The sequence below is a fragment of the Cherax quadricarinatus genome, chromosome 64 (assembly GCF_038502225.1).
Source record: "Cherax quadricarinatus isolate ZL_2023a chromosome 64, ASM3850222v1, whole genome shotgun sequence".
Taxonomy (NCBI): Eukaryota; Metazoa; Arthropoda; class Malacostraca; order Decapoda; family Parastacidae; genus Cherax; species Cherax quadricarinatus.
The window spans coordinates 6,782,038-6,809,543 of NC_091355.1; the positions used below are offsets into that span (position 1 = coordinate 6,782,038).

Below are 27,506 nucleotides of genomic sequence, written 5' to 3' on the forward strand. Positions count from 1 at the left end.
CCTGCACCTCCTCCTAACTTCCATACTACGAATTCTCTGCATTATATTCACGCCACACATTGCCCTCAGACATGACATCTCCACTGCCTCCAGCCTTCTCCTCCCTGCAACATTCATCACCCATGCTTCACAACCATATAAGAGCGTTGGTAAAACTATACTCTCATACATTCCCCTCTTTGCCTCCAAGGACAAAGCTCTTTGTCTCCACAGACTCCTAAGTGCACCGCTCACCCTATTCCCCTCATCAATTCTATGATTCACCTCATCTTTCATAGACCCATCCGCTGACACGTCCACTCCCAAATATCTGAATACATTCACCTCCTCCATACTCTCTCCCTCCAATCTGATATCCAATCTTTCATCACCTAATATTTTTGTTATCCTCATAACCTTACTCTTTCCTGTATTCACTTTCAATTTTCTTCTTTTGCATACCCTACCAAATTCATCCACCAATCTCTGCAACTTCTCTTCAGAATCTCCCAAGAGCACAGTGTCACCAGCAAAGAGCAACTGTGACAACTCCCACTTTATGTGTGATTCTTTATCTTTTAACTCCATGCCTCTTGCCAAGACCCTCGCATTTACTTCACTTACAACCCCATCTATAAATATGTTAACCACGGTGACATCACACATCCTTGTCTAAGGCCTACTTTTACTGGGAAATAATCTCCCTCTTTCCTATATACTCTAACTTGAGCCTCACTATCCTCGTAAAAACTCTTCCCTGCTTTCAGTAACCTACCTCCTATACCATACACCTGCAACATCTGCCACATTGCCCCCCTATCCACCCTGTCATATGCCTTTTCCAAATCCATAAATGCCACAAAAACCTCTTTACCCTTACCTAAATACTGTTCACTTATATGTTTCACTGTAAACACCTGGTCCACACCCCCCCTACCTTTCCTAAAGCCTCCTTGTTCATCTGCAATCCTATTCTCCGTCTTACTCTTAATTCTTTCAATAATAACTCTACCATACACTTTACCAGGTATACTCAACAGACTTATCCCCCTATAATTTTTGCACTCTCTTTTGTCCCCTTTGCCTTTATACAAAGGAACTATGCATGCTCTCTGCCAATCCCTAGGTACTTTACCCTCTTCCATACATTTATTAAATAATAGCACCAACCACTCCAAAACTTTATCCCCACCTGCTTTTAACATTTCTATCTTTATCCCATCAATCCCGGCTGCCTTACCCCCTTTCATTTTACCTACTGCCTCACGAACTTCCCCCACACACACAACTGACTCTTCCTCACTCCTACAAGATGTTATTCCTCCTTGCCCTATACATGAAATCAGAGCTTCCCTATCTTCATCAACATTTAACAATTCCTCAAAATATTCCCTCCATCTTCCCAATACCTCTAACTCTCCATTTAATAACTCTCCTCTCCTATTTTTAACTGACAAATCCATTTGTTCTCTAGGCTTCCTCAACTTTTTAATCTCACTCCAAAACTTTTTCTTATTTTCAACAAAATTTGTTGATAACATCTCACCCACTCTCTCATTTGCTCTCTTTTTACATTACTTCACCACTCTCTTAACCTCTCTCTTTTTCTCCATATACTCTTCCCTCCTTGCATCACTTCTACTTTGTAAAAACTTCTCATATGCTAACTTTTTCTCCCTTACTACTCTCTTTACATCATCATTCCACCAATCGCTCCTCTTCCCTCCCGCACCCACTTTCCTGTAACCACAAACTTCTGCTGAACACTAACACTACATTTTTAAACCTACCCCAATACCTCTTCGACCCCATTGCCTATGCTCTCATTAGCCCATCTATCCTCCAATAGCTGTTTATATCTTACCCTAACTGCCTCCTCTTAGTTTATAAACCTTCACCTCTCTCTTCCCTGATGCTTCTATTCTCCTTGTATCTTATCTACCTTTTACTCTCAGTGTAGTTACAACTAAAAAGTGATCTGAGATATCTGTGGCCCCTCTATAAACATGTACATCCTGAAGTCTACTCAACAGTCTTTTATCTACTAATACATAATCCAACAAACTGTCATTTCGCCCTACATCATATCTTGTATACTTATTTATCCTCTTTTTCTTAAAATATGTATTACCTATAACTAAACCCCTTTCTATACAAAGTTCAATCAAAGGGCTCCCATTATCATTTACACCTGGCACCCCAAACTTACCTACCACACCCTCTCTAAAAGTTTCTCCTACTTTAGCATTCAGGTCCCCTACCACAATTACTCTCTCACTTGGTTCAAAGGTTCCTATACATTCACTTAAAATCTCCCAAAATCTCTCTCTCTCCTCTACATTCCTCTCTTCTCCAGGTGCATACACGCTTATTATGACCCACATTTCGCATCCAACCTTTACTTTAATCCACATAATCCTTGAATTTACACATTCACATTCTCTTTTCTCCTTCCATAACTGATCCTTCAACATTACTGCTACCCCTTCCTTAGCTCTAACTCTCTCAGATACTCCAGATTTAATCCCATTTATTTCCCCCCACCGAAACTCCCCTACCCCCTTCAGCTTTGTTTCGCTTAGGGCCAGGACATCCAACTTCTTTTCTTCTTCTTCTTCTGTTGGGTTTCAGGGCCACTGACAGCATACGCCATATCGAGCCCGGACGCCTCCCAACTTTTCATTCATAACATCAGCAATCATCTGTTTCTTGTCATCCGCACTACATCCACGCACATTCAAGCATCCCAGTTTTATAAAGTTTTTCTTCTTCTCTTTTTTAGTAAATGTTTACAGGAGAAGGGGTTACTAGCCCATTGCTCCCGGCATTTTAGTCGCCTCATACGACACGCATGGCTTATGGAGGAAAGATTCTTTTCCACTTTCCCATGGACAATAGAAGAAATAAAGAAGAACAAGAGCTATTTAGAAAAAGGGGAAAACCTAGATGTATGTATATATATATGCATGTGCGTGTCTGTGAAGTGTGACCAAAGTGTAAGTAGGAGTAGCAAGATATCCCTGTTGTTTAGCATGTTTATGAGACAGAAAGAGACACCAACAATCCTACCATCATGTAAAACAGTTACAGGTTTCTGTTTCACAGTCATCTGGCAGGACGGTAGTACTTCCCTTTGTGGTTGCTGTCTACCAACTACATGTATATATTATCTGAGAGGGATGGGGGTGGTCTCTGGTTATTTTTATGCTTTATTATAAGAACAATAAACAATATCTTTTCCAATTCTGATATAACTGCCAGGAATGGAATCAACACCAAACAGGATTTAAATGGTGTCACCGCTGATTTTATTTCTCTCGTGTTGAAAGGACTAATCATTATGCCCTTATAATTTTCGGTCTTTCACAGAGCATGCCTTAGAGTTCTATGAGATAATTCTGTGTTTTGTAAGAAGTGCTCCTTTGAGTTCTTTCCATATCTGATCAGATGGCAGTAAACAACAACACTGAACACAGAGTTATTGTTTACTGCCCGGAAGACTGTTGATATCTCCTTGTATTTTTTTTAGTGTCTTCTTACAAGGTGACTTATGCTTATTTTTGTATTACTGCATTGTCTAGAATGGATATGAAGCTGCAGCAAGTTTTTATTTATGTTTGCTATTAGTACGAGAAACAGTCAAGTGGTCAGAACCGTTTCTCGGCCAAGTGTGGGCCAGCAAGCCTGCAGCAGTGTGTCTGCATTGTCCTGTTAAAGCTAGATTTTGCTCTGTTTATTACTATATGTTCCATCATAAAACTGACTATGCATCTGCCTGAAATTCCCATTATATCCAGTGACCTTGTTTTATAAACTATCCCTGCATGAAAACCACATCTGCATCTTTATTTTCTGCTAAATGTTAGGTGAATAAGTGAATCAACAAAACAGTGTGAAGAGTAAGAAAACTCAAAACTGGTCACAGGTATATCACAAGTGCCTAAAAAAAAAAAAAAAAAAAAAAAAAAAAAATGAAGCAAATGCTGACAGCAGAAAAAGTCAAAAGAGGAAGCATAGTTGAACAGTAGTGTACAATCAAAACCGATAAATTTGCCTGATATGCTTGTGACTGAATTTCAAGGGATTTTCTATCCTACCATCCCAAGATTTGTTCAAGAATCCTTGTTAAGTGCCTGTTCAACTGGCTGCTCACTGGTCCACATAGCCAGCACAGCCTGGTGGCATGCACCTGGCAGAGGAAATGGTTCAGTTCCCTCCTGATGACTTCCACATTTGTTTCGACACTATTTTGGGGAAACTACTGGCAGCAGATTGAGTTTTGGGCTATGGATGTTGAGCCAGTATTCTCTTATTCTGTCTATAACAGCCCTGCTTTTCACTGGTTTTATTTTACACTTACATCTCTCACTCCAGTAACTTCTTGTGGTAGTGTATTTATTTAGAACAAGGCCCTCTAAGATCTTCCACTTATAACATTATCAGGTACTCCATCTTCACCCCAGAGTACATTCCAAATACTTCGAGGTTCTCCCAGTAGTAAATGCTCTCTCTACATTTTTCAGCTCTGATATTTCTCCTACCACCTGGATACCAAATGTTAAGAAAAGACAGAAAATGGGAAACAGAGGAGCAACACCGCTAATCAGCAATCAGTGGAGTTTTGAAGAGGTGAGAAGGATAAACAAGCACTTTACTTCATAATGGGCTTAGCTGATACTGAAGGATCCATAGTAGTAGTTGCTAACAGGAGACCGAGGCAAGAATATAAAGACAATAAGAAAGCAATGGACATCGTAGCTGAAGCAGCTATGAGTGCCCACAAAGCTACTCATCATAGGTGATTTCTCCCACATGGGAAAATGGAAATGTGGACGACTAAGTTGATGAAAGTGGCCAGGGATAGCTGCATGTATTCATATTAAGGATAAGACAAAGAGAGAGAGAGAGAAAAAAAAAAGAGAAAAAAAGAGAGAGAGATAGTGTGTGTGTGTAAAGAAAAGAGAGAGAAGAGAAAATGATACCATTCCTAATCACCTTGAAATAATGCTCTTCAGACTATGCATAAACACTAGTACCTCTGTACTAGCATGTACAATGTACAGACCTCAATGGCAGCAAGCAGACCCCCTTCAAGTTCCTGATGAAAAATGTAGAATCCCTTCTCCTTCAACATAAATATCAACATATTATAATTGTTGGTGACGTCAACCTACATCTTATACAGTGTTTGACATGAAAACTTTGTTGACCTCCCTCCTCACATCTCTGGCTCCTCCCTTGATGCAAGGATGGACAAAATTATTACCCATGATGAAATTATTCCACCACTAAATCTTCAGCTGGGACTGTCTCTACTAGCAGTCAGAAGAAAGTTTACCTCTTTGCTGAACACTGCTGCAAAAGAGATGAAAGTTTCTGATCCAGTAAAGGAAGCTTCTTTGCTACCCGCAAGAACTGTGTGTCAAAGCTGTCAGAGGTGACTAAGGCAGGATGAAGTATATCGCCTCAAATCCCTGGACTAAGTAAATGCTGTGAGCCCAAAATTATCGAGTAGATGTGCAGACCAGCTGGCATCACCTAGCATCTATCAGTACTACCTAACACTGTGTAAATGGCCTTCTCTGTGAAAGAGGCAAATATAATCCCTCTTCATAAAGAAGAGCAGAGCAGAAATCAGCAACTACAGACCAGTATCACTCTTGTCAATCACTGACAAGATTCTTCAGATCATCTTATGGCAGATAACAGCATTTTTGACTACCTATGGCTTCAGACAAGGTAACTACTGCTGAACTACTCTTAAACCTCTCCACTATGTGGCACAAGTCACTGGATGAATTCAAGATCAGCTGTGTAGCAGCAATGGACATAGCTGGTGCTTTTGACTATGTATGGTACCAGGGATTCATGGTAAAACTGCAAACACAAGAAGTCCCAGGTTCTGCACTATGTCACCTTAGTGTCGATGCCAATGTTCCACAGGGAAGTATGCCTGGGCCTTTACCTTTGTCGAGTGTTCAGGATTTTTCTATTCCTAGCACCCAGCCTTGGGTTAGTGATCTTGTAATAAGGGTATTCTCAACAAATTAATTTTTCATTATCACATTAACCCTTTCACTGTTGGTGCTGTAGTACTACGGCTTGCAAGCCAGTGTTGATGCTGTAATATTACACCATAATTCTAGTAGCTTCAAATCTAGCAGGAGAAAGCTGGTAGACCTACATGTGAGAGAATGGGTCTGCATGGTTAGTGTGTTCAGTATAAAAAAAAATCCTGCAGCATGCATTGCATGAGAAAAAAAAACTGACATTGTTTTTGGTTTAAAATGCCGACTTTGAGGTGTATCTTTGTATGGTATTTATGGTTGCATCTCATTTTCTTGGTCTCATTTGATAGAATGGAAGATACATTACATTTTGATTTTGATTGGTTTCACGATGAAAAGTAGTACCTTGAAACTGAGCTCAAAGTAGCAGAAATGTTTGATTTTTGCCGATGTCCAACAGTAAACAAACGACATCACCCTCCAATACGTGTCCACCTGGCCAGTCTAACATGCAGTCACGAATGGGTTGACATTATTTATACAATTATTACAATAGTGCAGTAGTCTGCATAACAGTAACTCTTCTATTTTTTGTGTGAGTAAAAATTCAAAATGGAAAGCAAGAGTAATATAAGAGGGGCCTGGAGAAAATGTTAATTGCCAATTTCTGACCACTTTATTTGGTAATTGAAATTGGCAAATGGGCAGTTTCTTGTACTCCAGTCAATAGAACAAATAGAATTCTAGCAAAATAGCTATGAGTCTGGTCAACTGGAACAATGGAATTGTCAGAAAATAAGGCTCAAATTGTGTGAAGTCGCCGATGTGTACAGGTCTCCCTCAACATTCACGTTTTTAACTTTCACAGGCTTCACACATTCGCGAATTCCCAATCGTCAAATTCCCAGCCACCAAATTCCCAGCCGCCAAATCATATTTAAGTTTCCCGCCACCTGCGAATCCCTACTACCCTCCCTCCGACCCCCGCAACTGGCAGCCAGCCCTCCCACCACTCAGTGTGGTGAGTGTTTTGTTTGTTCATTATTTGCTATTAAACTACAGAATAAATTATGTAAACCCATTCATGACTGCATATTGGAATGGCTATTAGGAAAGGTATTAGACGGTGACATCATGTGTTTACTCTTGAACACAGCAAAGAACTAAAAATTTCTGCTACAGCTAATAATAACAATAGTAATAATAATAATAAATATGATATAATTGAAGAAGGAAATTGTACAAAAATACGAGGGAGTGGATGACACATCGTCAGTGTGGCTTTGTTTATGCTGGAGTGAACATTAGTCTCCCTGCTCTTCCAAACATTTCACAATAATTCATTGTGTATGGTGCTTGTAGATTGAGTGTGACTAGAGTGGTAGAGGCAGTGATTGAGGCAATGGTATTTAATAACATACATGTTAATAATAATACATGTTATTAATAATATGTACTATTATTATTTATAACATATATGTTATTGAGGGTTGTTGAGGTGGTTCGGACATGTAGAGAGAATGGAGCGAAACAGAATGACTTCAAGAGTGTATCAGTCTGTAGTGGAAGGAAGGCGGGGTAGGGGTCGGCCTAGGAAAGGTTGGAGGGAGGGGGTAAAGGAGGTTTTGTGTGCAAGGGGCTTGGACTTCCAGCAGGCATGCGTGAGCGTGTTTGATAGGAGTGAATGGAGACAAATGGTTTTTAATACTTGACGTGCTGTTGGAGTGTGAGCAAGGTAACATTTATGAAGGGATTCAGGGAAACCGGCAGGCCGGACTTGAGTCCTGGAGATGGGAAGTACAGTGCCTGCACTCTGAAGGAGGGGTGTTAATGTTGCAGTTTAAAAACTGTAGTGTAGAGCACCCTTCTGGCAAGACAGTGATGGGGTGAATGATGGTGAAAGTTTTTCTTTTTCGGGCCACCCTGCCTTGGTGGGAATCGGCCAGTGTGATAATAATAAATGTTATTAAATACATACATGTTAATAATAATACATGTTATTAATAATAACATGTACTATTATTATTTATAACATATATGTTATTAAACACCACTGCTTCAACCGCTGAATTATTGTGAAATGTTTGGAAGAGCAGGGAGACTAATGTTCACGCCAGCATAAACAAAGTCACACTGACGATGTGTCAACCACTCCCTCGTATTTTTGTACAATTTCCTTCTTCAATTATATAGTATTTATTATTATTATTATTATTATTATTATTATTATTATTACTATTGTTATTATTAGCAATAGAAGAAATGTTCGATTTTTTGCTGTGTTCAAGAGTAAACACATGATGTCACCGTCTAATACCTGTCCGAATAGGCATTCCAATATGCAGTCATGAATGGGTTTACATTATTTATACTGTAGTTTAATAGCAAATAATGAACAAACAAAACACTCACCACACTGAGTGGTGGGAGGGCTGGCTGCCAGTTGCGGGGGTCGGTGGGAGGGTAGCAGGGACTCGCAATGGTGGAGGCATTGGTGGAGTCTGTGGTATTTAATAACATACATGTTATTAAATAACATACGTTATTAAAGCATAACATGTATATCTTCTTCCTTTCAACACATCAGCCGTATCCCACCGAGGTGGGGTGGCCCAAAAGGAAAAACAAAAGTTTCTCCTTTCATATTTAGTAATATATACAGGAGAAGGGGTTACTAGCCCCTTGCTCCTGGCATTTTAGTCGCCTCTTACAACACGCATAGCTTACGGAGGAAGAATTCTGTTCCACTTCCCCATGGAGATAAGAGGAAATAAACAAGAACAAGAGCTAGTAAGAAAATAGAAGAAAACCCAGAGGGGTGTGTATACATATGCTTGTACATGTATGTGTAGTGTGACCTAAGTGTAAGCAGAAGTAGCAAGACGTACCTGAAACCTTGCATGTTTATGAGACAGAAAAAACACCAGCAATCCTACCATCGTGTAAAACAATTACAGGCTTACGTTTTACACTCACTTGGCAGGACGGTAGTACCTCCCTGGGCGGTTGCTGTCTACCAACCTACTACCTATATATATTTATGTATATATTTAGTATAATTTACGACGTTTTCATGTATTTTATGATTATTCATGGTTCAACAAGTTAAGGAAGCAGCATTGTAATACATTTCCCTACAATATATTGGGGCACCAAACATTCACGGTTTTCCAAATTCGCGAGGCTCTTGATCCCCTAACCCTCGCGAATGTTGAGGGAGACCTGTATATATCGCCAAGACCACTAACTTCGCGAGAGCATAATTTTGTAAGTTTTCATCAAATTTCGTACTTTTGGTGTCATTACCATCAGGAAAAGATTCTTATCATTTCATAAGAAAAAAAGTTTTTTTTTTTTTTTGAAAATTCTTCAACACTGAAAGCAACTTTGTGAACATGGCTCTCGACAATGAAAGGGTTAACTAGGAACAAATAAATATTGATGTAGTTAATGTATGTTAAGAAGATAGTACATGTAAAATAGTATAGTAGTAGGTTGGTAGACAGCAACCATCCAGGGAGGTACTACCGTCCTGCCAAGTGAGTGTAAAATGAAAGCCTGTGATTGTTTTACATGATGGTAGGATTGCTGATGTCTTTTGTCTGTCTCATAAATATGCAAGATTACAGGCATGTCTTGCTACTTCTACTTACACTTAGGTCACACTACACATACATGTACACATTTATTAATACACACTCATCTGAGTTTTCTTTGATTTTATCTTAATAGTTCTTGGTCTTATTACTTTTCCTTTTATATCCATGGGGAAGTGGAATAAGAATCTTTCCTCCGTAAGCCATGCGTGTTGTAAAAGTCAACTAAAATGCCGGGAACAATGGGCTAGTAACCCCTTTTCCTGTAAAGATTACTAAAAAAATAAGAAGAAGAAAATTGTCAAAGTGGGAAGTCTGAATGTGCGTGGATGTTGTGCAGATGATAAGAAAGAGATGATTGTGGATGTTATGAATGAGAAGAAGCTGGATGTCCTGGCTTTAAGTGAAACAAAGCTGAAGGGGGTGGGAGAGTTTCAGTGGAGAGGAATAAATGGGATTAGGTCAGGGGTTTCAAACAGAGTTAGAGCTAAAGAAGGAGTAGCAATAATGTTGAAGGATAAGCTATGGCAGGAAAAGAGGGACTATAAATGTATTAATTCAAGGATTATGTGGAGTAAAATAAAGATTGGATGTGAAAAGTGGGTTATAATAAGCGTGTATGCACCTGGAGAAGAGAGAAGTGTAGAGGAGAGAGAGAGATTTTGGGAAATGTTGAGTGAATGCATGGGGAGTTTTGAATCAAGTGTGAGAGTAATGGTGGTTGGGGATTTCAATGTTAAAGTGGGTAAAAATGTTATGGAGGGAGTAGTAGGTAAATTTGGGGTGCCAGGGGTAAATGTAAATGGGGAGCCTTTAATTGAGCTGTGTGTAGAAAGAGATTTGGTAATAAGTAATACATTTTTTATGAAAAAGAGGATAAATAAATATACAAGGTATGATGTAGCACGTAATGAAAGTAGTTTATTAGATTATGTATTGGTAGATAAAAGGTTGATGGGTAGGCTCCAGGATGTACATGTTTATAGAGGGGCAACTGATATATCGGATCATTATTTAGTTGTAGCTACAGTTAGAGTAAGAGGTAGATGGGAAAAGAGGAAGGTGGCAACAACAAGTAAGAGGGAGGTGAAAGTGTATAAACTAAGGGAGGAGGAAGTTCGGGTGAGATATAAGCGACTATTGGCAGAAAGGTGGGCTAGTGCAAAGATGAGTAGTGGGGGGGGGGGGGGTTGAAGAGGGTTGGAATAGTTTTAAAAATGCAGTATTAGAATGTGGGGCAGAAGTTTGTGGTTATAGGAGGGTGGGGGCAGGAGGAAAGAGGAGTGATTGGTAGAATGATGAAGTAAAGGGTGTGATAAAAGAGAAAAAGTTAGCTTATGAGAGGTTTTTACAAAGCAGAAGTGTTATAAGAAGAGCAGAGTATATGGAAAGTAAAAGAAAGGTAAAGAGAGTGGTGAGAGAGTGCAAAAGGAGAGCAGATGATAGAGTGGGAGAGGCACTGTCAAGAAATTTTAATGAAAATAAGAAAAAATTTTGGAGTGAGTTAAACAAGTTAAGAAAGCCTAGGGAAAGTATGGATTTGTCAGTTAAAAACAGAGTAGGGGAGTTAGTAGATGGGGAGATGGAGGTATTAGGTATATGGCGAGAATATTTTGAGGAACTTTTAAATGTTAAGGAAGAAACAGAGGCAGTAATTTCATGCACTGGTCAGGGAGGTATACCATCTTTTAGGAGTGAAGAAGAGCAGAATGTAAGTGTGGGGAAGGTACGTGAGGCATTACGTAAAATGAAAGGGGGTAAAGCAGCTGGAACTGATGGGATCATGACAGAAATGTTAAAAGCAGGGGGGGATATAGTGTTGGAGTGGTTGGTACTTTTGTTTAATAAATGTATGAAAGAGCGGAAGGTACCTAGGGATTGGCGGAGAGCATGTATAGTTCCTTTATATAAAGGGAAAGGGGACAAAAGAGACTGGAGACTGTAAAAATTATAGAGGAATAAGCTTACTGAGTATACCAGGAAAAGTGTACGGTAGGGTTATAATTGAAAGAATTAGAGGAAAGACAGAATGTAGGATTGCGGATGAGCAAGGAGGTTTCAGAGTGGGTAGGGGATGTGTAGATCAAGTGTTTACATTGAAGCATATATGTGAACAGTATTTAGATAAAGGTAGGGAAGTTTTTATTGCATTTATGGATTTAGAAAAGGCATATGATAGAGTGGATAGAGGAGCAATGTGGCAGATGTTGCAAGTATATGGAATAGGTGGTAAGTTATTAAATGCTGTAAAGAGTTTTTATGAGGATAGTGAGGCTCAGGTTAGGGTGTGTAGAAGAGAGGGAGACTACTTCCCGGTAAAAGTAGGTCTTAAGACAGGGATGTGTAATGTCACCATGGTTGTTTAATATATTTATAGATGGGGTTGTAAAGGAAGTAAATGCTAGGGTGTTCGGGAGAGGGGTGGGATTAAATTTTGGGGAATCAAATTCAAAATGGGAATTGACACAGTTACTTTTTGCTGATGATACTGTGCTTATGGGAGATTCTAAAGAAAAATTGCAAAGGTTAGTGGATGAGTTTGGGAATGTGTGTAAAGGTAGAGAGTTGAAAGTGAACATAGAAAAGAGTAAGGTGATGAGGGTGTCAAATGATTTAGATAAAGAAAAATTGGATATCAAATTGGGGAGGAGGAGTATGGAAGAAGTGAATGTTTTCAGATACTTGGGAGTTGACGTGTCGGCGGATGGATTTATGAAGGATGAGGTTAATCATAGAATTGATGAGGGAAAAAAGGTGAGTGGTGCGTTGAGGTATATGTGGAGTCAAAAAACGTTATCTATGGAGGCAAAGAAGGGAATGTATGAAAGTATAGTAGTACCAACACTCTTATATGGGTGTGAAGCTTGGGTGGTAAATGCAGCAGCGAGGAGACGGATGGAGGCAGTGGAGATGTCCTGTTTAAGGGCAATGTGTGGTGTAAATATTATGCAGAAAATTCGGAGTGTGGAAATTAGGAAAAGGTGTGGAGTTAATAAAAGTATTAGTCAGAGGGCAGAAGAGGGGTTGTTGAGGTGGTTTGGTCATTTAGAGAGAATGGATCAAAGTAGAATGACATGGAAAGCATATAAATCTATAGGGGAAGGAAAGCGGGGTAGGGGTCGTCCTCGAAAGGGTTGGAGAGAGGGGGTAAAGGAGGTTTTGTGGGCAAGGGGCTTGGACTTCCAGCAAGCGTGCGTGAGCGTGTTAGATAGGAGTGAATGGAGACGAATGGTACTTGGGACCTGACGATCTGTTGGAGTGTGAGCAGGGTAATATTTAGTGAAGGGATTCAGGGAAACCGGTTATTTTCATATAGTCGGACTTGAGTCCTGGAAATGGGAAGTACAATGCCTGCACTTTAAAGGAGGGGTTTGGGATATTGGCAGTTTGGAGGGATATGTTGTGTATCTTTATATGTGTATGCTTCTAGACTGTTGTATTCTGAGCACCTCTGCAAAAACAGTGATAATGTGCGAGTGTGGTGAAAGTGTTGAATGATAATGAAAGTATTTTCTTTTTGGGGATTTTCTTTCTTTTTTGGGTCACCCTGCCTCGGTGGGAGATGGCCGACTTGTTGAAAAAAAAAAAAAAAACATGTAAAATGAATATAAATTGTCAGGGAAGAGGATGAGCACTGGTGTTAGAGATGATGCTTCTATAGTAAGAAAAGACGTCAAAAGTTTCTTAAAAGTTTGTTTTTCTAAAGAGTGAGAAGAGGTACTGGTTCGAATACAAACTATAAATGAAAGCCTTGTAAAGAAAATGTTAGAGTACAAGAGTAAAAGATATATAACCCTAACCCCACTTGACTTTAAAGAAGAAATTGATAACATATTTATTATAATTATTTTTTAACATACCATAAGGGTCATACAGCACTATAGGTAATATCTCAATACACACTGTCCCATACAACATACATACAGTAATTTACCATTATCTAATGTATGAATTATCATGACATCTTCCATTATTTTATCATAATTTAAACATTCTGTAATGGTGAGATTTCTTTACCAATGTACATAATCTAACTCAACAAAACTGACTACTACAAATAAATGGAGACCAAGGACACAGCTTTAATGGCTCTCTTAAAAAAAAAAAAAAGCTATATCTATACATGTATTGCAATGAAAATCATCAAGTAACTACAGTAAGACCCCGCTTTACGGCGTTTCACCTCATGTTGTTCCGCTAATATGGCGATTTCAAATTTTGACCAAAACTCTATACGGCTCCCTGTCTTTCTAATATGGCACGCCCCACCTGGTTTGTTTATATTCTCCGTGAGAACATCTCTCTATTATATCTGGAAGCTTTCCAAAATTTCAAGTGTTTTAAAGTTACTGCACATTTTATATGTACATGCACTCTGATAATTATACTTATGTGTACCTGTACCTAAATATACTTACACACTGTGCTGGCATGCAGGTACACATTAAAATCACTAAAAGTGTCCCTCTAGTCTTAACGCCATAGTAATAATACTAATACATAATAATAATCACTTTTGGGCACATTAACCCTTAAACTGTCCAAACGTATATCTACGTTCACGTGCGTAGAGCTCCGACCTTGATTTTCCCCATTTGAAAGCATGTAAAGAAAAAATGTAGATCTACATTTGGAGCTCCCAGCATGTGGACGTAGATCTACGTTTGGACAGTTTAAGGGTTAAATATCTTATTTTACATTAATATAGACATTTTCATTAATCCAGCTATATTTTCTTCAAAATTATATAAGAAACACGTTACACAGCATATAAACATGCTATGTTTATATGCTATGGAGGTGTGGTAGCCAGGCGGAGAGAAAATATTACATTTTCCCTGGTCCAGCACCAAAGAAAACGTGTATGAATCTGCGTCTGGCCCAGTCACTCCCCTTAACACAACGCTTTTGTTTACAATTTTCGGCATGAATTATTCATTACTTCTCCCTTCGTTTATGGTGGCATCTAAAGGTAGTTGTTAGAAACTATTAAACTCGGTGAACAAGGTATGTTGATGGTAATATTATGGCTCTGGGCCGCATTAAATATCATGTAGCCAGGCGGATTATGAGAGAGAGTGCAAAAGGAGAGCAGATGATAGAGTGGGAGAGGCACTGTCAAGAAATTTTAATGAAAATAAGAAAAAATTTTGGAGTGAGTTAAACAAGTTAAGAAAGCCTAGGGAAAGTATGGATTTGTCAGTTAAAAACAGAGTAGGGGAGTTAGTAGATGGGGAGATGGAGGTATCAGGCAGATGGCGAGAATATTTTGAGGAACTTTTAAATGTTAAGGAAGAAACAGAGGCAGTAATTTTATGCACTGGTCAGGGAGGTATACCATCTTTTAGGAGTGGAGAAGAGCAGAATGTAAGTGTGGGGGAGGTACGTGAGGCATTACGTAAAATGAAAGGGGGTAAAGCAGCTGGAACTGATGGGATCATGACAGAAATGTTAAAAGCAGGAGGGGATATAGTGTTGGAGTGGTTGGTACTTTTGTTTAATAAATGTATGAAAGAGGGGAAGGTACCTAGGGATTGGCGGAGAGCATGTATTGTCCCTTTATATAAAGGGAAAGGGGACAAAAGAGACCGTAAAAATTATAGAGGAATAAGTTTACTGAGTATACCAGGAAAAGTGTACGGTAGGGTTATAATTGAAAGAATTAGAGGTAAGACAGAATGTAGGATTGCGGATGAGCAAGGAGGTTTCAGAGTGGGTAGGGGATGTGTAGATCAAGTGTTTACATTGAAGCATATATGTGAACAGTATTTAGATAAAGGTAGGGAAGTTTTTATTGCATTTATGGATTTAGAAAAGGCATATGATAGAGTGGATAGAGGAGCAATGTGGCAGATGTTGCAAGTATATGGAATAGGTGGTAAGTTATTAAATGCTGTAAAGAGTTTTTATGAGGATAGTGAGGCTCAGGTTAGGGTGTGTAGAAGAGAGGGAGAATACATCCCGGTAAAAGTAGGTCTTAGACAGGGATGTATAATGTCACCATGGTTGTTTAATATATTTATAGATGGGGTTGTAAAGGAAGTAAATGCTAGGGTGTTCGGGAGAGGGGTGGGATTAAATTTTGGGGAATCAAATTCAAAATGGGAATTGACACAGTTACTTTTTGCTGATGATACTGTGCTTATGGGAGATTCTAAAGAAAAATTGCAAAGGTTAGTGGATGAGTTTGGGAATGTGTGTAAAGGCAGAAAGTTGAAAGTGAACATAGAAAAGAGTAAGGTGATGAGGGTGTCAAATGATTTAGATAAAGAAAAATTGGATATCAAATTGGGGAGGAGTATGGAAGAAGTGAATGTTTTCAGATACTTGGGAGTTGACGTGTCGGCGGATGGATTTATGAAGGATGAGGTTAATCATAGAATTGATGAGGGAAAAAAGGTGAGTGGTGCATTGAGGTATATGTGGAGTCAAAAAACGTTATCTATGGAGGCAAAGAAGGGAATGTATGAAAGTATAGTAGTACCAACACTCTTACATGGGTGTGAAGCTTGGGTGGTAAATACAGCAGCGAGGAGATGGTTGGAGGCACTAGAGATGTCCTGTTTAAGGGCAATGTGTGGTGTAAATATTATTCAGAAAATTCGGAGTGTGGAAATTAGGAAATGGTGTGGAGTTAATAAAAGTATTAGTCAGAGGGCAGAAGAGGGGTTGTTGAGGTGGTTTGGTCATTTAGAGAATGGATCAAAGTAGAATGACATGGAAAGCATATAAATCTATAGGGGAAGGAAGGCGGGGTAGGGGTCATCCTCGAAAGGGTTGGAGAGAGGGGGTAAAGGAGGTTTTGTGGGCAAGGGGCTTGGACTTCCAGCAAGCGTGCGTGAGCGTGTTAGATAGGAGTGAATGGAGACGAATGGTACTTGGGACCTGACGATCTGTTGGAGTGTGAGCAGGGTAATATTTAGTGAAGGGATTCAGGGAAACCGGTTATTTTCATATAGTCGGACTTGAGTCCTGGAAATGGGAAGTACAATGCCTGCACTTTAAAGGAGGGGTTTGGGATATTGGCAGTTTGGAGGGATATGTTGTGTATCTTTATATGTGTATGCTTCTAAACTGTTGTATTCTGAGCACCTCTGCAAAAACAGTGATAATGTGCGAGTGTGGTGAAAGTGTTGAATGATGATGAAAGTATTTTCTTTTTGGGGATTTTCTTTCTCTTTTGGGTCACCCTGCCTCGGTGGGAGACAGCCGACTTGTTGAAAAAAAAAAAAAATCTACTGGCTACCTACACCTGACTTCCTACAAATAAATACTACTCACCTCTCATCCTACATTAAGACTACACATATTTTAAGGTAAATAATGAATGTACTGTATGTGCATTTTATCTCTCTGGGCTGCTTTAAATATCGTATATTAAGTTTGGGACAGGGAGCCAGGGATACCTACACCTATTTCCTACAAAAAAGTACTACTCACCTCTTGCCCTACATTAAGACTTACTAACTTAATGCAAGTCAGTAAACTTGTTGTCTGGCATTTATATGTGGAAAAAATGGTGTTCTGCTTTCCGGCGATGTGTGCTTTCTGGAACCTAACCTGCCGTATATGTGGGGCCCTACTGCATACAAGTTACTGATGTAGAGATCATGCAGTTAATTCAGCACTTAAGATATTAATATCAGCTGTCTGGAATCATCATAAATCCTTATTTCTGATTCTCTACTGAAGACAGCATTAAAGGTAAATTATAGGATCATTAAGGTCTATTAAATAACAAGAGTCCCAACAAGAATCTGAAAAAAATTTACAATACTTCTGTATATAATACGTAAGACACTTGCGCAACATTTGGGAAGAGTTACTGTGGAAATATTTTGCCAGCCAGTGGCTTTTTCAGTCCAATACAGAGAAGAACCGAGAATGAGGAGGAGGAGGAGGAGGAGGAGTTTGAGGTAATCAGTCTTTCAGTCTGGAGTCGATGTGTTCGGTCCATCAATCTTCAGAAATATACAGGCTGAGGGGCTGATTACCTCAAACTCCTCATCATTTTCCACTGTTCTCTTTATGGAACTGAAGAAGTCAATGGCTGGCAAAATATTTCCACAATAAGAATTCTCAAATGCTGCACAAGTGTCTCATTCTCTAAATCATCAGTTTTCTAAACCATTTACACCACATACAATACATCTCCTTTCTACTCACCTCACTCTCACGTTTGTCATTGGATAATGCAACATCAGCAAAAAAGTTGAGGGGAGAGTTTGCCATCTCTTCATCTTTGCCATTAGGTTTCTCTGTCTTCTCTTGCTTAATAATTCCATTAAACAATTCTGTCTTGGGTTCTTTCTTAATATCCTTGAGCAGATCTTTGTTCACCCCATTGACTTTTTTCTTGTCATCTTGAGGTGCCTGGTCTTTGTACTTTTTAGCCTCTACACACTCGCAATACTGAGGGATACCCCATTGATGCCGCACCTCATGCACTTTCCTACCCAGATCAAGAAGTGCATTACCAGATATAATCTGGGTAAGCATCAGTTTATCTTGCTCATGAGGAAGTCTAGAAGCACACAATAGCCATGAGTATTCATCACGATCTTTACCTCCTTCATCCCACACCTTAACTGTTCCATTTTTTCGACCTTTGTAACAGTCTATGCAAACCACAAATCCACATTTGCTGCACGCCCAATGAATATTGAATAATGTTGTTTCACAAACATCACACATTTCACGAACTCCCTGCACTACTCGTTTCCACGCCACTACAGTATCTGTAAAATGACAATATAACATAAGTTATCCTGTTTATGATGTTCATGATAAATAAAAGATGCCCTCTAGCTTGTAATTGTACTCACTGAATCACAAAATTTTTCAAGTTTTTTGCCTAAGAATTTTAAAAGATGGATGTTATTAATAAGTGGGATAAAGTGCAGTTCCTGAAGCCCATTTTACTAATGTCATATATCACTTAACTTTTTATGTTAATATTATTAATGTTTGCTTTTCATCAAGCAACACAAAATTAGTTGGTCATTTTCATACCTCAAAAATAACTAGTAGTAAGTGAGAAAAAGTTAGCATATGAGAAGTTTTTACAAAGTAGAAGTGATGCAAGGAGGGAAGAGTATATGGAGAAAAAGAGAGAGGTTAAGAGAGTGGTGAAGCAATGTAAAAAGAGAGCAAATGAGAGAGTGGGTGAGATGTTATCAACAAATTTTGTTGAAAATAAGAAAAAGTTTTGGAGTGAGATTAACAAGTTAAGGAAGCCTAGAGAACAAATGGATTTGTCAGTTAAAAATAGGAGAGGAGAGTTATTAAATGGAGAGTTAGAGGTATTGGGAAGATGGAGGGAATATTTTGAGGAATTGTTAAATGTTGATGAAGATAGGGAAGCTGTGATTTCGTGTATAGGGCAAGGAGGAATAACATCTTGTAGGAGTGAGGAAGAGCCAGTTGTGAGTGTGGGGGAAGTTCGTGAGGCAGTAGGTAAAATGAAAGGGGGTAAGGCAGCCGGGATTGATGGGATAAAGATAGAAATGTCAAAAGCAGGTGGGGATATAGTTTTGAGTGGTTGGTGCAATTATTTAATAAATGTATGGAAGAGGGTAAGGTACCTAGGGATTGGCAGAGAGCATGCATAGTTCCTTTGTATAAAGGCAAAGGGGACAAAAGAGTGTGCAAAAATTATAGGGGGACAAGTCTGTTGAGTATACCTGGTAAAGTGTATGGTAGAGTTATTATTGAAAGAATTAAGAGTAAGACGGAGAATAGGATAGCAGATGAACAAGGAGGCTTTAGGAAAGGTAGGGGGTGTGTGGACCAGGTGTTTACAGTGAAACATATAAGTGAACAGTATTTAGATAAGGCTAAAGAGGGTTTTGTGGCATTTGTGGATTTGGAAAAGGTGTATGACAGGGTGGATAGGGGGGCAATGTGGCAGATGTTGCAGGTGTATGGTGTAGGAGGTAGGTTACTGAAAGCAGTGAAGAGTTTTTACGAGGATAGTGAGGCTCAAGTTCGAGTATGTAGGAAAGAGGGAGATTATTTCCCAGTAAAAGTAGGCCTTAGACAAGGATGTGTGATGTCACCGTGGTTGTTTAATATATTTATAGATGGGGTTGTAAGAGAAGTAAATGCGAGGGTTTTGTCAAGAGGCATGGAGTTAAAAGATAAAGAATCACACAAAGTGGGAGTTGTCACAGTTGCTCTTTGCTGATGACACTGTGCTCTTGGGAGATTCTGAAGAGAAGTTGCAGAGGTTGGTGGATGAATTTGGTAGGGTGTGCAAAAGAAGAAATTTAAAAGTGAATATAGGAAAGAGTAAGGTTATGAGGATAACAAAAAGATTAGATATCAGATTGGAGGGAGAGAGTATGGAGGAGGTGAATGTATTCAGATATTTGGGAGTGGACGTGTCAGCGGATGGGTCTATGAAAGATGAGGTGAATCATAGAACTGATGAGGGGAAAAGGGTGAGCGGTGCACTTAGGAGTCTGTGGAGACAAAGAACTTTGTCCTCGGAGGCAAAGAGGGGAATGTATGAGAGTATAGTTTTACCAATGCTCTTATATGGGTGTGAAGCATGGGTGATGAATGTTGCAGCTGGAGGCAGTGGAGATGTCATGTCTGAGGGCAATGTGTGGTGTGAATATAATGCAGAGAATTCGTAGTTTGGAAGTTAGGAGGAGGTGCGGGATTACCAAAACTGTTGTCCAGAGGGCTGAGGAAGGGTTGTTGAGGTGGTTCGGACATGTAGAGAGAATGGAGCGAAACAGAATGACTTCAAGAGTGTATCAGTCTGTAGTGGAAGGAAGGCAGGGTAGGGGTCGACCTAGGAAAGGTTGGAGGGAGGGGGTAAAGGAGGTTTTGTGTGCGAGGGGCTTGGACTTCCAGCAGGCATGCGTGAGCGTGTTTGATAGGAGTGAATGGAGACAAATGGTTTTTAATACTTGACGTGCTGTTGGAGTGTGAGCAAAGTAACATTTATGAAGGGGTTCAGGGAAACCGGCAGGCTGGACTCGAGTCCTGGAGATGGGAAGTACAGTGCCTGCACTCTGAAGGAGGGGTGTTAATGTTGCAGTTTAAAAACTGTAGTGTAAAGCACCCTTCTGGCAAGACAGTGATGGAGTGAATGATGGTGAAAGTTTTTCTTTTTTCGGGCCACCCTGCCTTGGTGGGAATCGGCCAGTGTGTTAATAAAAAAAAAATAACTTTTTACAAACATTTATTTTTATATATATGAGGGAAAACATATGTGGAAAATCAAATAAAAAAAATACACATTTTAAGGCGAGACTACAAAAAAGTTGCCAGAAAAAGGTTAAAATATAGAAAATTATTACTAAACCAGAAATCATTTTTATTACAAGAGGAACTGCAGTACAGAACAAGAACACTGGGTTGTCTCATGTCTGTTAACAGTTCCAGTCTTTCATATACTTTTATGCTGTTGTGAAACTTTAAAAAATTATCTAACACCTTACACAGACTACTAGAATGACTGCATTCAAGTAGGATAAAAAAGAATACGAATGGGAAGGCCTAGAACAAAGTGGAAAAACAGAGAGTATACGGAAGACCAACGTCCATACAGACATGTCAGGAAATCATTGGAAAAACTGTAAATACTATCAAACTAATTTCTGGGAAAGAATATGTTAGATATTCTTAAAGTAAGTTATTTATTGCTCTCAGGAATTCATAGGTAATAAAAAAGTAAGAACACTAGCTACTAAATAATTTGCAATAAAAACATCATTACACCTGCAACAAAGAAAACACAATAAAAACATAAGCATTTACATTTTTTAAAACTTAAGTAAATTACACACAAAAATGATTAATGACTAAAAAACATGAAACCTCTAATCATTAGACAAAGTACCAATGATAAAATAATGATTACAATATACAAATCGCATAGGGAAAACACATGTAATTAGATAAAATTAAATGGGGAGGGAAAAAAAAAGATTATAGGTAATAATGATAATTATAATTACCATCTGCATTAAAATTCTTTAGAAAAATCACAACTATTGAAGCGACACAAAATGACCACAATTAGAAGTTACCAAGGCAGCATGTTCATGCTGCACAGGTTAACTAACTGTACCATTAAAATGGTTCATAAAAAAAAAAAAAAGAGGTAAAAACTTACCATCACCCATGTGAAGAGCCATTGCTTCTTTTTCTTGCTCTACCAAGTCACAAAACTGGTCACCAACATGAGTCAACAGGAACTTGCTGGTATCAACATCAAGGTCATTTGGAGGATTATCTACATCTGGCACCCAGAGTTTGAGGTCTTCTCCATATGCATCTTTAATGGGATCAGAAAAGCCAGCAACTGCAAGTTGCCCATTTTTAGTATAGCGAAGGCGACGAAAGGCATAAAAACGACAAAAAATGTTGGGCATTTTCTTGTTTCTCTGGTGAGCAGTCCAACGGCATTCACGGCATTTGGGAAGTTTGGGAGCCACCTCATAGCATGACCCATCCTGCAAAAAACTCTCCCCTGTTTTCTTTAACTGAGATACAGGAGGTTTCTGCAGAGGGTCACTTTGTGGGAGCTCCTCTTTGGATTTTTTTGGTTTTGGACCATCTTCCTTGTCCTTTTCTTGTTTTGACTTTGGCTTTCTTCCTCTCTTTTTTGGCTCAGAATCCATTTTTGATGGTAAACGTCCAGAATTCTTAACAGCAGATTCACTTGCATCACTGTCTTTTTCACTGTCACTATTACTATCACTACTTCTTTTCATCTTTTTTAATTTTCTTTTTCCTTTACCTCGTTTAGACTTCTGTGTAGTACTTCCTTCAGAGTCTGTAGAGCTTGACTCTCCATCTTTCATATCTTGACTATGCCCATTGGGTATGTTATTCACAACTTTTGGCTTACGTGCAACAGGTTTAGATTCTGACTTGACTGGTGTGGTAGTTGTAGTGGTGGTTGTGGTGGTAGTTGTGGTGGATGAAGTTGGTTTTGAAGGTGCAGAAGTGTTGGCCGGAGGTGGTGTTGCTACTCTAGTTGAAAGACCTGATGAAGCAGTAGTAAGTGGGAGAATTTCAGCTGTATTTTCATGTCTCTGAAGCCAAGCTTTTTTAAGTTTGTGCACATATCCACCCACTGGACCAGGACTACTGCTCTTCTCAGGTTCAGGTACTTTATTTGTTACCGGAGAAGAAGAATTTTCTGTACGTTGCAATGTTGGGGTAGTAGCAGGGGGAGGTTGGCTAGGTGGACGTGAAGCTGGGCTTGCTACACGTGACAAATTTGCTGCCACAGCCGTGTTCTCCACTGTAGTAATAGTAGTGGCAGCAGTCGGGTACAGAGGACTAGGTTCTGATACCCGGGACAATAATGGCGGATTATTAGTGGTTTCAAACCTAGCCTTCTTCGGGTCCTGTGGTGTAGGTGTTTGGGTTCTTCTTTTGCTTGGAGATGCAGTATCTTCACGGGTGCCTAGGTCAAGAGGTTGTGTTTGTGTTGGCTGTGGAGAAGGATGTGGAGTAATGTGTGGGGGTGTAAGATGTGGAGATGTGGCTGGAGGCATTCTTACTGGAGGAGGACCTGGAGCCGCTACATGCTTGTGGTGTGGCGAAGGTACTGTGGGCGGATAGATGCGAGCATCATATGGACCTCGATCCATGGGAGGCCTCTGTTCATGAGAAGGCATTGGAGGCCTGGATTCACTAAGAGATCCTCTCCCTGAATGAGCAGGTGGAGGACAGGTAACTGGGGCTTTACTGGTTAAAGGAACAGGTTGAGTGGGCCTTGAATCAACACGACAAACAGGAGTACCCGTGGTAATGCCAGGCTTTCCATACATCTGGAGCGGAGGCGAGCTAACCTTGGACTTTGCAGCAACAGAGGATACATGAATTGGATTGGGAACCAGCCCAGCAGAAATTAGGGTATTAGTATACGTTGTGGGTGATGGTCTGGCCCCTGGAGGAAAATAGCGATCAGGATGAGCTGGTGAAGGAGCAGAATGTGGAGATGACTGAGGTTGCCTGGCTTTCGTCAACTCTACACTGTGAGGCAAAGAAGGTGGATGGTGCGAGGTGTTAGTTCTGTGTAGGGAAGGGGATGGATCGTGTGATTTGTACGCTGAGCCAGGTGGGTACGGACTAGACCTTTCTGGGGGACGTTGCTTGGGACTTAAAGAATGAGGTGGAGCTTTTTCATATTTCACTTCTGGCTGTATGATAACAGATGCTTTGTCCCTTGGATCATGATACTGGGAGTAGGGTACCCTTTCAGATGGATGTTGAAGCTTTGAATCTTTAGAAAGGTAATTTGATGGGTAGTTGCCAAGATTGAAGCTTGGTTCTGCAAGCTTTGGCAAGCCTGCAGGTGCTGTGGGCTTTTCCACAGGAGGTTTACTAGAGTGAGCAGGCGGGGGATACCGTATTTTGACCTGAGGCTCCCTGCCTCTATCAGTATCACGAAAAAATCTATATATGCTATCATGAACCATCTTTTCAGGCTCTTGAGCACGGCGTATAGCTTCTTCTTGTCGGTGCTGCTGCTGCTGCTCCAATAGACGACGCTCATCAATAGCATCCATGCGCTCAGGCTTTACCAGTCCAGGCAGCTGATTCCAACCACCCACCTTCTGAAAATAAAGGTTAGTTTAATAGAACCCCAAGTCCACTTTGAAAAAAACCCGGCCCCCTAAACCCCTTCCCCAAATATTACCCTCCCTACACTCCAACAGATCTTTGGGCCTGGGGATACGTTTATTTATCTCCCACCCATGCACGTTTCCTGGAAGCCCAAAGCCCCTCCCAAAAAAAACCCCCCTTTTTACCCCCTTTTCCAACCCCCCGAGGACTCCCCCTTTCCTCTTTCCTTCCCTATAGATTTATTTTTTTTTCCCATGTCATTCATTTTGATCCATTCTCTCTAAATGACCAAACCACCTCAAAAACCCCTTTTCTTCTCCCTCTGACTAATGCTTATTAACTCCACCCCTTTCCCTTTTTCCACACCGAATTTTCTGCATAAAAACACCACACATTGCATTTAGACGGGGACATCCCCAAATGCCCCCAAACCATCCCCTGGGCCTGCATTTACCCCCCAACCCTTCACATCCAAAAGAGTGTTGGTCCCATTAGTAATACTTTTCATACTTTCCCCTTTTTTTTGCCCCACAGATAACGTTTTTGACTCCATATACCTCAACGCCCCACTCAATTTTTTTTCCCCATAAATTCAAATTAACCTCATCCTTCATAAATCCATCCCCCGACACGTCAACTCCCAAGTATCTAAAAAATTTTCACTTTTCCAAAATTTCTCCCAATTTGATATCCATTTTTTTTTTTATCTAAATCATTTGATACCCCCACCTTATTTTCTATGTTCATTTTAAATTTCACCACAAAATTCTAAAACCCATCCCCCAACCTTTGAAATTTTTTTTTAGAATCTCCCAAACAAATATCATAAAAGAAAAGTAACTTTTTCCCCCCTTTTTAAATTTGTTTCCCTTACAATTTAATCCCACCCCCCCCAACACCCTAGCATTTATTTCCCCTTTACAACCCCTTTCCTATAAATATATTAAAAATTTTAACATATTTTCACATCCCTGTCTAAGACCATTTTTACCGGGGAAGTATTCCCCTTTTCTACGCCCCCCAACCTAACCCCTCACTATCCCATAAAACCCTTTTTTACAGCATTTTAAACCCAAACACCTATTCCACATATCCGGGCAACATTTTACATTGCCCTCTATCCACTCTTATATTTTCCTTTTTCAAATCCAAAATGCAAAAAACTTCCCCCCCTTTATCTAAAAAACCATTAAATTTTGCTTAAAAACACTTGACCCACACATCCCCTACCCACCTAAAAGCCTCCTTGCTCACCCCAAATTTAATTCTGTCTTCCCTTCAAATTTTTTTCAATTATAATCCCCGGATATTTTTTCCTGGATACCCAGTAAACTTTTTCCCCCATAATTTTTAACTTCTTTGTCCCTTTCCCCTTTATAAAAGGGATTATACTTTTCCCCCAATCCCTAGGAAACCTTCCCCTTCATACTTTTTATTAAAAAAAAGTCCCAAAACCCCCCAAATTAACACTTTTCCCCCCTGTTTTTAACATTTTTTGGTCATGACCCCACTTTTCCAGTTTTCCCCCCCTTTTCTTTCAAATTAATGCCTCAATGACTCCACCACACTTACATTCTGCTCTTCTTCACCCAAAAGGGTTTAAAATCCTCCCGGCCAGTGCATGAATTTAAAGCCTCCCTTTTTTCCTAAAATATTTTAAAAATTTCTCTTTATTCTCCCCATCTACCAAAACCCCTTCCCTCCCATCAAATAACCCCCCACTTTTTTTTAACTGAAAAACCATCCCTTCCCTAGGCTTTTTTAAAATTTGTTTAACCACCCAAAATTTTTTCTTTTTCTTTAAAAATTTTCTTAAAGCCCCCCCACCCCTTTCATCTGCCCCCTTTTTGCACCCTTCACCCCTTTCCCCTTTTTTCTTTTACTCCCTAATTTTCCCTTATAACATTTGTTTTTAAAAAAACCTCGGGGAAAGCTACCTTTTCTCTTTATCACCCCCTTTTACTTCATCAGTCCACCAATCCCCCCATTTCCTCCCCCCCCACCCCCCCAAAAACCAAAAAACTTCGGGCCCCACATTCTAATACTGCTTTTTTAAAACTTTTCCCCAACCTCTCTTCCCCCACTACCATTTTTTGGGCACTAAGCCCACCTTTTTAAATGGGTTCGTTTATATTTTGGCCCAACTTCCTCCCCCCCATTTTATAACTCACCCCCCTCTTACTTGTTGTTCCCACCTTCCTTTTTTCCCATCAAATTTACTCAAAACTGTAGCAAACAAAATAATGATCTGGACATTTTTTTGGCCCTCTAAAAAACATGTACATCCTGGAGCCAAACCAAAAACCCTTTATCCACCAAACATAATCTAACAAACTACTTCCCTTTCCCGGGTACATAAATTTGTATATTTTTTTATCCCTTTTTTCCTTTAAAATTTTATTACTTTTTCCAAATTTTTTTCTCAATTTTTTAAATTAAAGGCCCCCCTTTTTACATTTTTCCCCCGGCACGCCAAATTTAACCTAATCCCCCTCCATAAAAATTTTTTCCCCACTTTAGAAAGGGAAATCCCCAACCACCATTACCCTCACATTTGGGATTCAAAACCCCCACGATTCACTCAACATTTCCCAGAATCTTTCTCTCTCACACTTTTTTTCCCCCAAATACATCCCTTTTTTAAAACCCCTTTTTTTACACCCAAATTTTTATTTTATTTCCACATAACCCTTTGGAATTTATATTTGTAGTCCCTTTTTCCCCCCAGTTTACCCTTTTTCAAAATTTTTAAATTCCCCCTTTTTCTTTTTTTTCAACTCATTTGAAACCCCCTGCCCCAATTCCATTTATTCCTCCCAAATTTAAAACCCCCCACCCCCAGCTTTGTTTCACTTTGGAAATCCATTTTTTCCTTCATTCATAACATCCACAATAAACTCTCTTTCATCTTTTTAACAAATTAAAGAATTTTCGATTTCCCATTTGAAATTTTTTCTTTTTTAATTTTTTTTAGAATTTTTACGGGAAAAAGGGGTTTAACTACCCATTGTTCCCGGCATTTTGGGTTAAAAATTCCTTAATAATGCCCCGATGGCTTACGGAGGAAAATTTTTTATTCCACTTCCCATGAAATAAAGGGAAAAAAAAGATCAAGAAATTTAAAATAAAAATTAAAAACCCCAGAAGTGGTATAAATAAACATGTACATGTTTTGTAGTGGACCCAAGTGTAATAGGGAAGGGGGAAAAAATTTTCCCTTTTAATTTTTGGTATTTATGAGACAGAAAAAAAAACCGGGAACCTTTTACTAATGTAAAAAAATTACAGGCTTTCGCTTTTCACTCACTTGGGAGGGCGGGGGTAC

At 39.5% G+C, this 27,506-nt stretch overlaps 1 protein-coding gene across 5 annotated transcripts in view; it reads right to left on the bottom strand.

Annotated features, from left to right (window-relative positions):
• The window catches only part of Kdm3 (Lysine demethylase 3), a 1,464,865-nt gene that overhangs the window by 12,150 nt on the left and 1,425,209 nt on the right, over window positions 1–27,506 (bottom strand). For 3 of the 5 annotated variants that reach the window (XM_070098742.1, XM_070098743.1, XM_070098740.1), the window contains 2 exons: window positions 21,714–24,171; window positions 17,750–18,321 (listed from right to left, as the gene is read on the bottom strand). In XM_070098742.1, coding sequence (XP_069954843.1) covers window positions 17,750–18,321; window positions 21,714–24,171 — 3,030 coding nt within the window. The remainder of the gene's footprint in view (window positions 1–17,749; window positions 18,322–21,713; window positions 24,172–27,506) is intronic. The other 2 variants (XM_070098744.1, XM_070098741.1) reach the window with 1 other exon arrangement.